At 49.3% G+C, this 14,969-nt stretch overlaps 1 protein-coding gene across 1 annotated transcript in view; it reads left to right on the plus strand.

The window, feature by feature from the left end:
• Positions 1-1,343: 1,343 nt before the first annotated feature.
• Positions 1,344-14,969, plus strand: part of LOC116418566 (UPF0764 protein C16orf89-like) — a gene marked incomplete at its 5' end in the record, with an annotated part of 15,830 nt that continues 2,204 nt past the window's right edge. The window contains 2 exons of the mRNA XM_031934731.1: positions 1,344-1,399; positions 13,034-13,190. Of these exons, the coding sequence (XP_031790591.1) occupies positions 1,344-1,399; positions 13,034-13,190 (213 nt within the window). The remainder of the gene's footprint in view (positions 1,400-13,033; positions 13,191-14,969) is intronic.

Genomic DNA, 14,969 nt, shown 5'->3' on the forward strand with positions numbered 1-14,969 from the left:
AAGATGCCCAAGTAGCATTATTATTATTATTATTATTATTATTATTATTATTATTATTATTATTATTGAGACGGAGTTTTGCTCTTGTCCCCCAGGCTGGAGTGCAGTGGTGTGATCTCAGCTCACTGCAACCTCCACCTTCTGGGTTCAAGTGATTCTGCTGCCTCAGCGTCCCGAGTAGCTGGGATTACAGGTGCACACCACCGTGCCCGGCTAATTTGTGTACTTGTAGTAGAGATGGGGTTTCACCATGTTGGTCAGACTGGTCTCGAACTCCTGACCTCAGGCAATCCGCCCACCTCGGCCTCCCACAGTGTTGGGATTACAGGCGTGAGCCACTGCGCCCGGCACCAAGTAGCATTATTGTATGATGGAGTTTTTGTTTGTTTTTATCTTAGAGACAGGATCTTCTTGCTCTGTCACTCAAGCTGGAGTTCAGTAGCCATCGCAGCTCCCTGCAGCTTCCAACTCCCAGGCCCAAGCAATCCTCCTGCCTCAGCCACCAAAGCTGGGACTACAGGTGCACGCCACCATGCCTGGATAATTTTTAAATGTTTATTCTTTCTAGAGATTGGGTCTTGCTATGTTGTCCAGGCTGATCTTGCACTCCTGACCTCAAGCGATCTTCCCACCTTTGCCTCCGAAAGTGCTGGGATTACAGGTGTGAGCCACCGAGCCCGGCCTCTACCCGTGACATTTCAATATCATGGATATACCGTGTATCTGTTTATGTTCTGTTTTCTGGGCTTCATGCATAAAAAAGTAAAATTTGTTTTCACCTCCCCAAGAATTGATTTTCGCCCTTTTGAGAATGTGTTTGTAAAGAAGTCTCGTACCACAGGAGTGAGAATGGAGAAATCTTCGTCACAAATCTCATCCCCCAGGATTAACCACTGTTAACAGTGTGGGGTGGGTGGGAACCGACCATCAGTGCAGAGCGTGAAAGGAGAACAACTGGGGTGGATATTTGCCCACTTCTTTTTTTTTTCTTTTCTTTTCTTTTTTTTTTTTTTTTTGAGACAGAGTCTCACTTTGTCACCCAGGCTGGAGTGCAGGGGCATAATCGTGGCTCACTACAGCCTCAACCTCCTGGACTCAAGCCATCCTCCCACCTCAGCCTCCTGCGTAGCTGGGTCTACAGGTGGACACCACCACACTTGCCTAATTTTTGTTTAATTTTAGTAGAGATGGGGTCTCACTATGTTACCCAGGCTGGTCTGAAACTCCTGGGCTCAAGTGATTCTCCTGCCTCAGCCTTTCAAAGTGCTGGGATTGCAGGTGTGAGCCCTGCACTGGGCCTGCCCACTGTTTTTTTATTTTTTGAGACAGACTCTCGCTCTGTCGCCCAGGCTGGAGTGCAGTGGCGTGATCTCAGCTCACTGCAACCTCCGCCTCCTGGGTTCAAGCGATTCTCCTGCCTCAGCCTCCTGAGTAGCTGGGATTACAGGCATGCGCCCACCGCACCCGGCTAATTTTTGTACTTTTAGTAGAGATGGAGTTTCTCCATGTTGGTCAAGTTCGTCTCAAACTCCTGGTCAGGCTGGTCTCAAACTCCTGAACTCAGGTGATCCGCCCGCTTCGGCCTCCCAAAGTGCTGGGATTACAGACAGGAGCCACCGCGCCCGGCCGCTCACTAGTTTTGATTGTGAGTTCTTGAGCAAGTTCCTTGGTTTTCGTAAGCGTTGCTTCCTGCTTTGTAGTGGAGTAACAACCATGTACTATAGAGTTGCCACGAGCACGGGACTGGTCGTTGATGGACAGAACCGAGTGGAGGGCCTGAGATGACTAAGTACCACACAGGTGCTGCTTAGACAGTTGTCATGGTCATTCCCGTCTAACCACTGAAACTTTCTTTCTAGACATTTCCTGTGCATGCACACTCACATAGATACGTACAGCAATACGGAGCGCATTGTAAATTGGGGGTCCTGAGCTGCTTTTTACCTTTTTACATTAAAGTTTTTTTTTTTAGTTTTTTGTTTTTGAGACAGAGTCTCATTCTGTCGCCCAGGCTGGAGTGCAGTGGTGCGATCTTGGCTCACTGCAACCTCCGCCTCCCGGGTTCACGCCATTCTCCTCCCTCAGTCTTCCGAGTAGCTGGGATTACAGGCGCCCACCACCATGCCTGGCTAATTTTTTGTATTTTTACTAGAGATGGAATTTTGCTTTGTTGCCCAGGCTGGTCTCAAACTCCTGAGCTCAGGCAATCCACCCCCCTCGGCCTTCCAAACTGCTAGGATTACAGGCATCAGCCGCCGCACTCGGCCCTTAAATTTAATTTCTTTTCAGCTGGGCGCAGTGGCTCACACCTATAATCCCAGCACTTTGGGAGGCTGAGGTGTGTGGATCAATCACCTGAGGTCAGGAGTTCGAGACCAGCCTGACCAACGTGGTGAAACCCCATCTCTACTAAAAATACAAAAATCAGCCAGGCATGGTGACGGGCGCCTGTATTCCCAGCTACTCAGGAGGCTGAGGCAGTAGAATCGCTTGAACCCGAGTGGCAGAGCTTGCAGTGAGCCAGGATCGTACCACTGCACTCTAGCCTGGGCGACAGAGCGAGACTTTTCCAGACAGAGTCTCGCTCTGTCGCCCAGGCTGGAGTGCAGTGGCGCCATCGTGGTTCACTGCAACCTTGATCACCTGGGCCCAAGCGATCCTCACGCCTCATCCTCTCAAATAACTGGGACTACGGGCACGTGCCACCATGCCCAGCTAATTTTTTTGTATTTTTTTTTGGTAGAGATGAGGTCTTGGTATGTCGCCCAGGCTGATCTCAAACGCCTGTCCTGAAGCAGTCAGCTCACCTCAACCTCCCAAAGGGCTGGGATTACAAACATGAGCCACCACACCGGGCCGTAAAAGGACATTTGTGAGATAGTCACAGACAACGGGTCACAGCCTGGTTATTGGTAACAGGAGATTATTGGTGATAATCATGTAGCAAGATGATAACAACACATTGTTAATTTGATTGGATAGTTCTGTGTTGGGAAATGACAAGGCTTCCGTGATTAGAGAATGTTCTGAAGGGTCTACAGGGAAAGTCATATGATGTCTTGAATTTGTGTGAAATACCCGTGCAAAGCTGGAAAGAGGAAGTGAGAACAGAAGAAGGGCAGAATGTTAACTCCCGTTGCAGGAGACGTTGGTGCTCAGAGAGACCTCGTCCTGGTCTGGGTACTTCAGGCTGTGTTTGAAATTTTCCACTATATGTAATTTTTTAATTTGCAGTCCTTCCTTCCCTCCCTCCCCGCCCCCCCCCTTTTTTTTTTTTTTTTTTTTTGAGAGGGAGTCTCATTCTGTTGTCTAGGCTGGAGTGCAGTGGTGCGATCTGGGCTCACTGCTACCTCCGCCTCCCGGGTTCAGGCGATTCTCCTGCCTCAGCCTCCCTAGTAGCTGGGACTACAGGCGTGTGCCACCACGCTCAGCTAAGTGTTTTGTATTTTAAGTAGAGATGGGGTTTCTCCGTGTTGGCCAGGCTGGTCCTGAACTCCTGAGCTCAGGTGATCTGCCTGTCTTGGCCTCCCAAAGTGCCGGGATTACAGGCGTGAGCCACTGTGCCCGACCTTAATTTGCAGTTTCTGTAAACAACTTGCGTAATAGAAAAGCAGAGAAATAAACTGTCCTCGCCTTCAGATGCACCACATGTTTGTTTTAAAGTATAGTATTTAGTCCAGATTTGAGAAGTTTGGGGTGAATAAGGTAAGAAACTTTTTTGTTTTTGTTTTTATTTTGCATCAAATCTTTCTGCCTGCCTTTCAGCTTGCTTCAGAAAACTTAAAACATCACAGTAGTAATCAAAACATACATAACATTGAAACAGAAGGAAATGGCATGGACCACAGAACTCCAAGGATTGTTTACAAAAAAAAAGAAAGTGCTACCCCAGGAAAAGTACTCGCAATGCTATTTTTTTTTTTTTTTTTTTTTTAGATGGAGTCTTGCTCTGTCCCCCAGGCTGGAGTGCGGTGGCGTGATCTCGGCTCACTGCAACCTCCGTCTCCCAGGTTCAAGCAATTATCCTGCCTCAGCACCCCTAGTAGCTGGGATTACAGGCAGCTGCCACCACGCCAGGCTAATTTTTGTATTTTTAGTGGAGACGGGGTTTTGCCGTGTTGGCCAGGCTGGTCTCGAACTTCTGACCTCAGGTGATCCGCCCGCCTCGGCCTCCCAAAGTGCTGGGATGACAGGAGTGAGTCGCCATGCCCGGTCCTACTCTCAATACTTTTGAAATCTTTAGAGTGGCTTGAAGGCTTCTAAATACATAGAACGAATATTTTAAAAAACAAAAAGAAATTGACTCAATACGATTTCTTTTCACTTTGAAAATATAAAGCACAAAATGAAGACAAACATTGCAAGTTTAAAAAAAAAAAAAGAAGGAATTTTCCACTATAAATTTTTAAGAGAGGCAGAGATTAAGAACAAAATCAGGCCGTTAGTGACCAAGACCAGAAGCCTCTACCCTCAACATGGGTGGCCACAGGCCACTTCTCTCCACCCAGGGCTCTGTCCTCTTTGAAGTTTTTAGTCTATGCTGGATTTTCTTACTTTTTTGTGACCTCAGCTGTGGGTTAGAAAGGGTATTCATTTTCTTTTTTTCTTTTTTTTTTCTTCCTTTCTTCCTTCCTTCCTTCCTTCCTTTCTCTCTCTTTCTTCCTCCTTCCCTCTTTCTTCCTTCCTTTTTCCTTCCTTCCTTTCTTCCCCTCCCCTTTCCTCTCCTCCCCTCCCCTTTCCTCCCCTCTCCTCCCCCCCCCCCCCTTCCTCTCCTCCCCTCCCCTTTACTCCCCTCTCCTCCCCGCCCCGCCCTTCCCCTCCCCTCTCCTTGTTACTCTGTCACCCAGGCTGGAGTGAAGTGATGTGATCATAGCTCACTGCAGCCTTGACCTCTGAGCTCAAGCAATCCTTCTGCCTCAGCCTCCTCAGCAGCCGGGACTATGGGCACAATCCAGCACACCTGGATACTTCTAAAAATTTTTTTGTAGAGATGGGATCTTGCTTTGTTGCCCAGGCTGGTCATGAACTCCTTCCTGGGCTCAAGCGATCTTCCTGCTTCAGTCTCCCAAAATGCTGGGATTACAGGCGTGAGCCACTGCTCCTGGTCTTTGTTCATTTCTTTCATCCAGTCTTGCCTGGGTTTTATAGGAGGAGAGATTTGAAGTATGTTTTCTGCCGCACTGCTAGAAATCAAAATGCTCTGATAGAAGGAGCATTTTTTTTTTAATGTAGCAACTCTACTTTTCAGTGTTTTAAAAATGTTAAGAGTTGATTGCCATTGATTGCCATTTTTTGTCAGAGTGGTTAGTCAGCTTCATTCTTTTTAGTTGGTGCATTCTTGTGTATGGATATGCCAGAATGACTTGAAGAACACACTACTGATCTTTACAGTTTTTTTTTTTACGTCCAAATAATGTTGCAGCAGAAACATCATGATATACATAGCTTTTGACCTTGTCTAAATATCTCAGGAGGTAAATTCCTAAAAGCAGAAATGCAGCTTTAGAAGATATTGGCATTTACAATTCTGTTAATCATTGACAAATAACCTTCCACAAAGTTTATAGCAACTTGAACTCCTGTCAACAGTGAGTGAAAATGCCAGTTCCCCCACAACCTTGCCATAATGATTATCAACTAAAATTAAAAGTTTTGCCAGTCAGTTATGTGAAATTAGTGTCTCTTTGATGTTATAATATTCAATTATTTGGCCCTCAGTGAAATCAGTCACCTATTCCTTTCTTTCCTGATTGTTAGTATCTTTGCACTAAGTACCTCTGTATATCTTCTATTTGGCTATTGAGTTTTTTCTTATTGATTTGTAGGTGCTCTTTACATATGACAAGCACTGACACTTTGTTACATATGCTACATATGACTATTTTCTTATTGATTTGTAGGTGCTCTTTACATATGACAAGCACTAGCACTTTGTTACATATACTACATATTATTATTTTCTTCCAGTTTGTTGTGTGCCTTTTTATTGGCTTTGTGGCTCTCCTCCATCCTAACACACCCAGTGTAGAAGAGAGTGTCCTTTGGACTGGAGCCTTGGGATATACTTTCCCCCAACATTGGTTCTTTGGTTGAACAGCCTCAACAGGGAGTTTGGAAACAGACAAACTAAAGGCCACACACTCAGTCCCCTATAATCTCTCCCTTAAAAAAAATAACCTTTTATTTTCAAATTACAAAAACAATGATATACTAGAAAATCTTTAAAATACCAGAAGTTTTAAAGAAAGGGACGGAAATAATCCTGCATGCGTTGTTGCCATCTTACAAGAGAGGAAACAGAGAGGAGGCGGAGTAGTATGTTGGCAAATAGTATTGGCAAGTGGGAGTATGCCTTACAAATCTCATAAGAAACAGCAAGGAGGGATGATTATTCTTCCACATCATCGGTTCACACAGCCTTCCAGTGTGGAATGGCTTGTTTGCAAGCCAAACCTTCTGCGCGAGAGGTTCTTCTTGTTCTCCGTGAGGTGCTGAGTTGCTAGGTTACTGAGAGCATCAGGAATCCAAGGAACAACATACTTATATCGTGCTCAACTTTGAAAAACAAAATACATATTAACATTTAAAAATGACAAAGAATAATATTTATTGCACCAGGATTTGCAAGTCTTGAACTCTAGTTGCAATTCTACCATTTCTAGTATGTATGTTTGTGGATGGATGGATGGATGGATGGATGGATGGATGGATGGATGGATGATGGATGGATGGATGGATGGATGGATGGATGGATGGATGGATGAGTAAATGGATGGTTGGATGGATAAGTGGATGGATGGGTGGGTGGGTGGATGGATGGATGGGTGAATGGGTGAATGGATGAGTGGGTGGATGGATGGATAATTGGTTGTGTGGGCAGACGGATGGATGGTTGGTTGGGTGGATGGATAGATAGTTGGGTGGGTGGATGGGTGGATGGATGGATGGGTGGGTGGGTGGATGGATGGATGGATGAATAGGTGAATGGATGGGTGGGCAGATGGATAGATGGTTGGTTGGGTGGATGGATGGATGGATGGATGAATGGATGGATAAATGGATGGGTGGGTGGATGGGTGGATAGATGGATGGATGGATGGATGGATGGATGGGAGGGAGGGATAGATGGATGGGTGATTGATGGGTGAGTGAATGTATGGATGGTGGATGGCTGGGTGGTTGGATGATTGCATGGAAGGCTGGATGAATGGTGGATGCATAGATGCATGGATGGATGGTGAATGGATGAATGGATGGATGGATGGATCGATAAGTGGATGGATGCCTGGGTGGATGGCTGAATGAATGGATGGATGGATGGTGGGTGGGTGGATGGGTGGATGGATGGATGGATGGATGGGTGGATAAGAGGATGGATGCCTGGGTGAATGGCTGGATGAATGCTGGATAGATGGATGGATGGAGGATGGGTGGCTACAGACAGACAAGTTAGAAAGGTAGATGTCAGATGAAATAGTTATAGATGCACACACTCACCTTTATGTATACATGCATGTACACACATATATTCCCACACATATCTTCCATACAAATTCAGATATTTTCACGCATGTATTTCCTAGGACGTCCCTGAATTTAAGTTTTCTGAGACATCCCAATATGAGCTTCCTCCTGCTTCCTCCCTCGCCCCTTCCTCTCTGTCCACAGACGTCCAGTCACGAAATTCTGCCAATCTGGCTTCCACAAGGGCGGCTGGTTATTGACTTCTCTTTACCCTCACCTCTGACAGGCATTGTCTTGCCGGCATCCTTAGGTGTCAGGAGGGGCTCTCCTGCTTTGGATCTGGCCCTTCCATGTCCTCACCACATGGCTGCCATCTTTCTGATGCATAAGCCTAACCTCCTAAGTCCATGACATAATCCTGGCTTTCCCCGCTGGGCCGTGTGGACCCAGGGGCTGATGGTTCTCTGGGGTGGGGCTGTCCTGGGCACTGCAGGGTGCTGAGCAGCGTCCCTGGCCTCCCCTGCCTTCATAACAGGAGTACCCCCTCCAAGTTGTGACAACCACAGATGTCCCCAGACATCACCCAGTGTCCCCCAGGGGCCAGGATCAGCCCCAGGTGAGGACCCCCGGGTTGGAGATTTCCCCACGGAGAGTTGCGGCAGCAAGAAGACACCAGGAGGATGTGACCTGCACGGAATCACCAGATCCTCCCTGAACATTTGGCTCCAGGGTCTCTGCCTGGACAGAACCATTCCCAGATGCAGACCCAGGGGCCTCTCCTGCCCCTCCGACCTCACCTGCGTGCCCTCCATTGCTTCCTGTGCCGGGGAAGCTCACCCACGCTCTTAGGTCCTGGCCGGAAGGACAGAGGGCTCCACGGGCACAACGTCTTCTGATGAGAATCACAGCTGCTGAGAGGCAGCTGCAGGGGGCTGGGAAAGTTCCGGGGACCCAAGGGAGCTGTGAGATCTAGCGCCTGGGATGGCAGAGGCTCCGGCCAGTGAGGACAACAGTGTGGGGGTCGGTACGCAGGCGGTCACCTTGTAACGGCCACAAACGGGCTGCAAACGGGAGGCAGGCCTGGGCTGCTGAGTCACCCGGGCCTCATGCAGTTCGCAAAAAGCTGTAACTCGAGGCAACATCACACCGACCGTGGAAGCGTGGAAGGGAGGCGGACGCTGTCTCAGCCTCCAGGAGCTCTGGGTGGGCATCTGATTAACGTTCCTGACCCCGGGATGCCAAACACATGGAGTAGCCTCTGTGACTGCCACGCAACCCACGGACGCTTTCTCAGTCCAGGCTTCTCCCAGGCCCTGTGGACGCCGGGGCCAACCTTTCTCCCGGGTGGGGCCGTCCTGGGCACTGCTGGGTGCTGAACAGCAGTCTTGGTCTCCACCCTCTCCATGCCAGGGGCACCCCCAGTCATGACAACCACAGATGTCCCAGATGTCGCCCAGCGTACCCCTGAGGACAGAATCTATCCCCCGGTGAGACTCCCCGGGTTAGGGGGTTCCTCGGACCCCCGAGAGACTCTGCGTCCCATGATCCTCTGCTCCACTGAGGTCCCAGGAGGCTGCACACATTGAAATCCACACCCTGAGTGGGGAGGGAGAGAGGAGGAGAATCCCAGGAGCTGGGGTCCCCCTGGTTTACACGCTCTGCCCCATCGGGAGCTTGTTCTGTTGTCAAGTGTGATTAGGGAGCAGATTCAATATTTTTCCCATAATAAACACAGGTCTCTCCCTCTCTGTGCCCTGGACACTGAGGCTGGATGGTCCTCTGGGGTGGGGCTGCCGTGGGCACTGCAGGGTGCTGAGCAGTGTCCCCGGCCTCCACTCACTCCACGTCAGGGGCACCCTCCAGTCATGACAACCACAAATGTCCCCAGACATCACCCAGCGTCCCCTGGGGCAGGATCACCTGGCTGAGAACCACTGCTAGGTGACCGTTACCCTCACCATGTTCCGTGAAAAGGGTCGCTGCCAGGGTTAGACACAGCAGGAGCTGAGGCTGCGGGAGGCTGGTGACCCCTGGGCAGAGGGAGGGAGGGAGTGAGGGCTGATGCCTGGCTCTGGGCTCAGACAGATACAAGTTGATTAGTCAGTAAAGCACCAGGGAGCAGGGGTGATCTGACCAGGCTCCGGCTGGCTCCTCTCTGGCGTGAGCGCTTTTCTTCCCAGAGAATTCAGAGGTGCTTAGATGTTGAGGAAGGTTTATTTTGTTTTTTGTTTGTTTTTGGAGACAGGGTCTCACTCTGTCACCCAGGCTGGAATGCAGTGGGGCGATCTTGGTTCACTGCAGCCTTGACCTCCCAGGCTCAAGCCTCCTCCCATCTCAGCCTCCCGAGGAGCAGGGACGACAGGTGCGCATCAGCACGCCCGGCCAATTTTTGTATTTTTAGTAGAGCTGGGGTCTCTCCATGTGGCCCAGGCTTGAACTCTAGGGCTCAAGCGATCCTCCCGCCTCGGCCTCCCAAAGTGCTGGGATTACAGGTGTGAGCCCCCGTGCCCAGCCCTGGCTGGAGGATTTGAATTCCTCCAGGTGGAGGAATTAGAAACCATTTAAAGGGAAAATAGAGAAAGTCTTGATTTAGCCTGGAGAGGACCAAGAAGTGGCTTTAGAATGGAGAACGATGGGGGCCGGGCGCGGTGGCTCAAGCCTGTAATCCCAGCACTTTGGGAGGCCGAGACGGGTGGATCACGAGGTCAGGAGATCGAGACCATCCTGGCTAACACGGTGAAACCCCGTCTCTACTAAAAAAATACAAAAAACTAGCCGGGCGAAGTGGCCGGCGCCTGTAGTCTCAGCTACTCGGGAGGCTGAGGCAGGAGAATGGCGTAAACCCAGGAGGCGGAGTTTGCAGTGAGCTGAGATCCGGCCACTGCACTCCAGCCTGGGCGGCAGAGCGAGACTCCGTCTCAAAAAAAAAAAAAAAAAAGAATGGAGAAGGATGTTTAGACAGTGTAGAAGTAGTTGACGAAGTGAGTTGGGATATAATTAACCCAGAAACTCATTTTCACTTTTTTTTTTTTTTTGAAGACAGGGTCTCACTCTGTTGCCGAGGCTGGAGTGCAGTGGTGCGATCATAGCTCACTGCAGCCTTAACCTCTTGGGCTCAATTGATCCTCCTGCTTCAGCCTCCTGAGTAGCTGGGACTACAGGCACGTGCCACCGTATCCAGCTAATTTTTGTGTTTTGTATTTTTTTGTAGAGACAGGGAGTTGGGATTACAGATGGGAGCCACCACGCTCAGCCCACATGATCATCTTAATAGATGCAGACAAAATTCAACACCCTTCATGACAAAAACACTCAACAAATTCGGAACACAAGAATATTCCCTCTACCCAATTAGAGGCATGCACAAAACACCCACAGCTACCACGATACTCAGTGGTGAGACACTGAGTGCTTTTCCCCTAAGCCAAGAACAAGGCAGGGAGCCATGGCTCACGCCTATAATCCCAGTGCTTTGGGAGGCCAAGGAGGGAGGATGGCTTGAGCCCAGGAGTTCAAGATCAGCCTGGGCAAGATGGTGAGCCTCCACCTGTACAAAAAAAAATTAACCAGGCATGGTGGTGCTCATCTGTAGTCCCAGCTCCTCAGGAGGCTGAGGCAGGAGGATAGCTGGAGCCTGGGAGTTTGAGGTTGTAGTGAGCCATGATCACACCACTGCACTCCAGTTGTCCAGTCTGGGCAAAAGAGCAAGATCCTGTCTCAAAAAATTAAAAATAAGTCAGGGCCAGGCTCGGTGGCTCATGCCTATCATCCCAGCACTTTGGGAGCCCAAGGCAGGAGGATTGCTTGAGTCTAAGAGTTCAAAATCCTATCTCTGCAAAAAGTTAAAAAAATTAGCCAGGCATAGTGGTACATGCCTGTAGTCCCAGCTGCTTGGGAGGCTGAGGTGGAAGGATCACTTGAGCCTAGGAGTTCGAGGCTGCAGTCAGCTGTGATCGTGCCACTGCACTCCAGCCTGAGTGACAGAGTGAGATCCTGTCTGTTAAAAAAAAAAAAAAAAATTTAAGGCTGGGTGCAGTGGCTCAAGCCTGTAATCTCAGCACTTTGGGAGGCTGAGGTGGATGGATCACTTGAGGTCAGGAGTTTGAGACCAGCCTGGCCAATGTGGCGAAACCCCACCTCTACTAAATATACAAAAATCAGTCGGGCATAGTGGCACACGCCTGTAATTCCAGCTACTCGGGAGGCTGAGGCAGGAGAATCACTTGAACCTGGGAGGCGGAGGTTGCAGTGAGCTGAGATCATGCCACTGCACTCCAGTCTGGGTGACACAGCAAGACTCTCATCTCAAGAAAAGAAAGAAAAGAAAAGAAAGGAAGGAAGGAAGGAAGGAAGGAAGGAAGGAAGGAAGGAAGGAAGGAAGGAGAAAAAGAAAGAAAGAAGAAAGAAGGAAGGAGAAAGAAAAGAAAGAAGGAAGGAGAAAGAAGAAAGAAAGAAAGAAAGAAAAGAAAGAAAGAAAGAAAGAAAGAAAGAAAGAAAGAAAGAAAGAAAGAGAGAAAGTAAGAAAGAGGAACAAGACAAGGGTGACCACACTCACTCTTTCTATTCAGTATCATTACTGCAAATTCAAGCCAGGGCAACTGGGCATGAAAAGGAAGGAAAAAGCATCCAGATTGGAGCAAGAGAAGAAAAACCATCTCTCTATCTGCAAACAGCCTGCTCTGGTGTAAAAGGTCCCCGGGTACAATTTGTGCAGCAGAAATACGGCACTTCACAGGCTGCTTAGAAACCCAGCAAGTCTCTTGAGCACAACTATTTTCCTAAGCTTGGTGGGGGCGTGAGAGGGTGGCCGGGGACTGGTGACAATGTTGTTTGTGCACTCGGAGAGTCCCGCTGAATTGCAACTGGCCTTTACATCCTAGTCAGCTCCCTGGGGACAATCTGAAAGTCATCGGATTAAAAAGTCACACTGAGATAAACCATCACGACGCGGCTCTCTGCAAAGCGACAGGTAGTAAACAGACCTTAACGCACGTCATGAGGTTTGTTTTTCTTTTAAAAGTCAACAGCTGGTGAATCGCACAGGGCCGGGCAGGGCGGTCAAAGGGCCCGTTTCCCCGGATGGGAAAAAAGCAGGAGCCCAGGGCGGCGGCAGCTGGACGCCGGCCCCGCGGAACTTTCTCCCGTCAGTCAGGGGCCGTATTTCTTAGCCATCCTCCTCTGACCTTCATTTCAAACCGCCTGCTGACGCATCTAACCTTGGCCAGTTCCGTGGGAACTCCAGACTCAGGGTGACCAACCTGACCTGGGTTGCCTGGGGTTGCCCTGGTGGGAGAGCTCCAAGTCCTCGGACCCAGCAAACCCGGGCTTGCTGATCACACCGCAGACCCCGTCAGGTGGCCATCCTTCTGGGAAAACCGGCTTCCTTTCCTCCCCGACTCCCTTGCTTTGTCTTGGTGGTGGCACCTGTCTTCCCAGGTACTCAGGGATGACATCAGCCGTCCCTTGCTGGCCCTGGTGCTAGTTGACTCCCAGGTCTTGAGTCTCCCTCTGTGGCCCAGGCTGGAGTGCAGTGGCGTAATCTGGGCTCACCACAACCTCCCACTTCCAGGTTCAAGCAATTCTCCTGCCTCAGCCTCCCGAGTAGCTGGGACTATAGGCATGTGCCACCAGGCCCGCCTAATTTTATATTTTTAGTAGAGATGGGGTTTCTCCATGTTGGTCAGGCTGGTCTCGAAGTCCTGACCTCAGGTGATCCGCCCACCTTGGCCTCTCAAGATGCTGGGATTCCAGCCATGAGCCACCACGCCCGGCCGTCTCTTTTCTTTCTTCTAAGATGGAGTCTCCCTCTGTGGCCCAGGCTGGAGTGCAGTGGTGCAATCTCAGCTCACTGCAACCTCCACTTCCTAGGTTCAAGTGATTCTCCTGCCTCAGCCTCCTGAGTAGCTGGGATTACAGGTGCACAACACCACACCCAGCAATTTTTTTTTTTTTTTTTTAGCAGAGACAGTGTTTCACCATGTTGAACAGGCTGGTCTTGAACTCCTGACCTCAAGTGATCTGCCTACCTCGGCCTCCCTAAGTGCTGGGATCACAGGCATGAGCCACGTGCCTGGCCTCCCAGGTCTCATTTCTTGCAGATCTCAGAGTCTTTCACGTGTCTCAGGATCTTCCTGTGTCGCTCCCACCTCTGCTGTTTGACTCTGGTCCCCTCCTCCCATGCCAGATGATGGGAGCAGTAAGGAAATAATGCCTTGATTTAACTCCTTTAGGCCCTGCGCATAGGGGGCTGTACTAAATCTAGGAGCATTTAAAACCTCACTGCATACACACTACAACATGGATGAACCCCCAAAAATCACACTCAGCGAGAGAAGCCAGACAAAACGCCACACAGTGTGTGATCCCATTGACATGAAATGTTCAGAACAGGCCAGTCTCACTCTGTCGCCCAGCCTGGAGTATAGCGACACGATCTTGGCTCACTGCAACCTCCACCTCCCGGGTTCAAGCGATTCTCCTGCGTCAGCCTCCTGAGTAGCTTGAATTACAGACGTGCACCGCCACACTTGGCTACTTTTTGTATATGTAATAGAGACAGGGTTTCACCATGTTGGCCAGGCTGGTCTCAAACTCCTGACCTCAAGTGATCCACCTGTCTCGGCCTCCCAAAGGGATTAGAGGTGTGTGAGCCACCGTGCCCTGCCTTTATAGCATATACTTTTATATCAATAAAACTGTTAGGAAATAAACTATAGGTAACAGCATTATCAACAGGTTGGGCCTTTTATCCAGGTAGATTTTTCGAATGAACCAGTTTTAAAAGTACCATTAAAAAACAAAATTATGGCCGGGTGCAGTGGCTCACGCCTGTAATCCCAGCACTTTGGGAGGCCGAGACGGGTGGATCACGAGGTCAGGAGATTGAGACCATCCTGGCTAACACGGTGAAACCCCGTCTCTACTAAAATACAAAAATTAGCTGGGCATGGTGGCGGGCGCCTGTAGTCCCAGCTACATGGGAGGCTGAGGCAGGAGAATGGCGTGAACCCGGGAGGCGGAGCTTGCAGTGAGTGGAGATCGTGCCACTGCACTCCAGCCTGGGCAACAGAGCGAGACTCCCATCTCAAAAAAAAAAAAAAAAAAAAAAAAATTCTAAGAGGTAAGGAAAAAAATAGAACAGGGAAAGAAAATGGGTCAGTCTTCCTTTTTTCTCTATCAGGCACATAACAATTTTCCATATTTTATAGATAAAACTGAGGCTTAGAAATGGTAGAATTGTGTGAATTCTATCTTGATAAAGCTGTCGTGTATATCTATGTCTCTATATCTATTTATCCATCCACCCATCCATTCACTCATCCATCCATACATCCACTCGTCTGTCCATCCATCCATGCATCCATCCATCCGCTCATTCATCCATCCACCCATCCATTCACTTATCCATACATACATCCACCCGTCCGTCCATCCGTCTATCCATCCATCCATCCATATATCCACCCATCTGTCCATCTACCCATCCATCCATCCATCCATCCATC

The sequence above is a fragment of the Piliocolobus tephrosceles genome, chromosome 21 (genome assembly GCF_002776525.5).
Source record: "Piliocolobus tephrosceles isolate RC106 chromosome 21, ASM277652v3, whole genome shotgun sequence".
Classification (NCBI taxonomy): Eukaryota; Metazoa; Chordata; class Mammalia; order Primates; family Cercopithecidae; genus Piliocolobus; species Piliocolobus tephrosceles.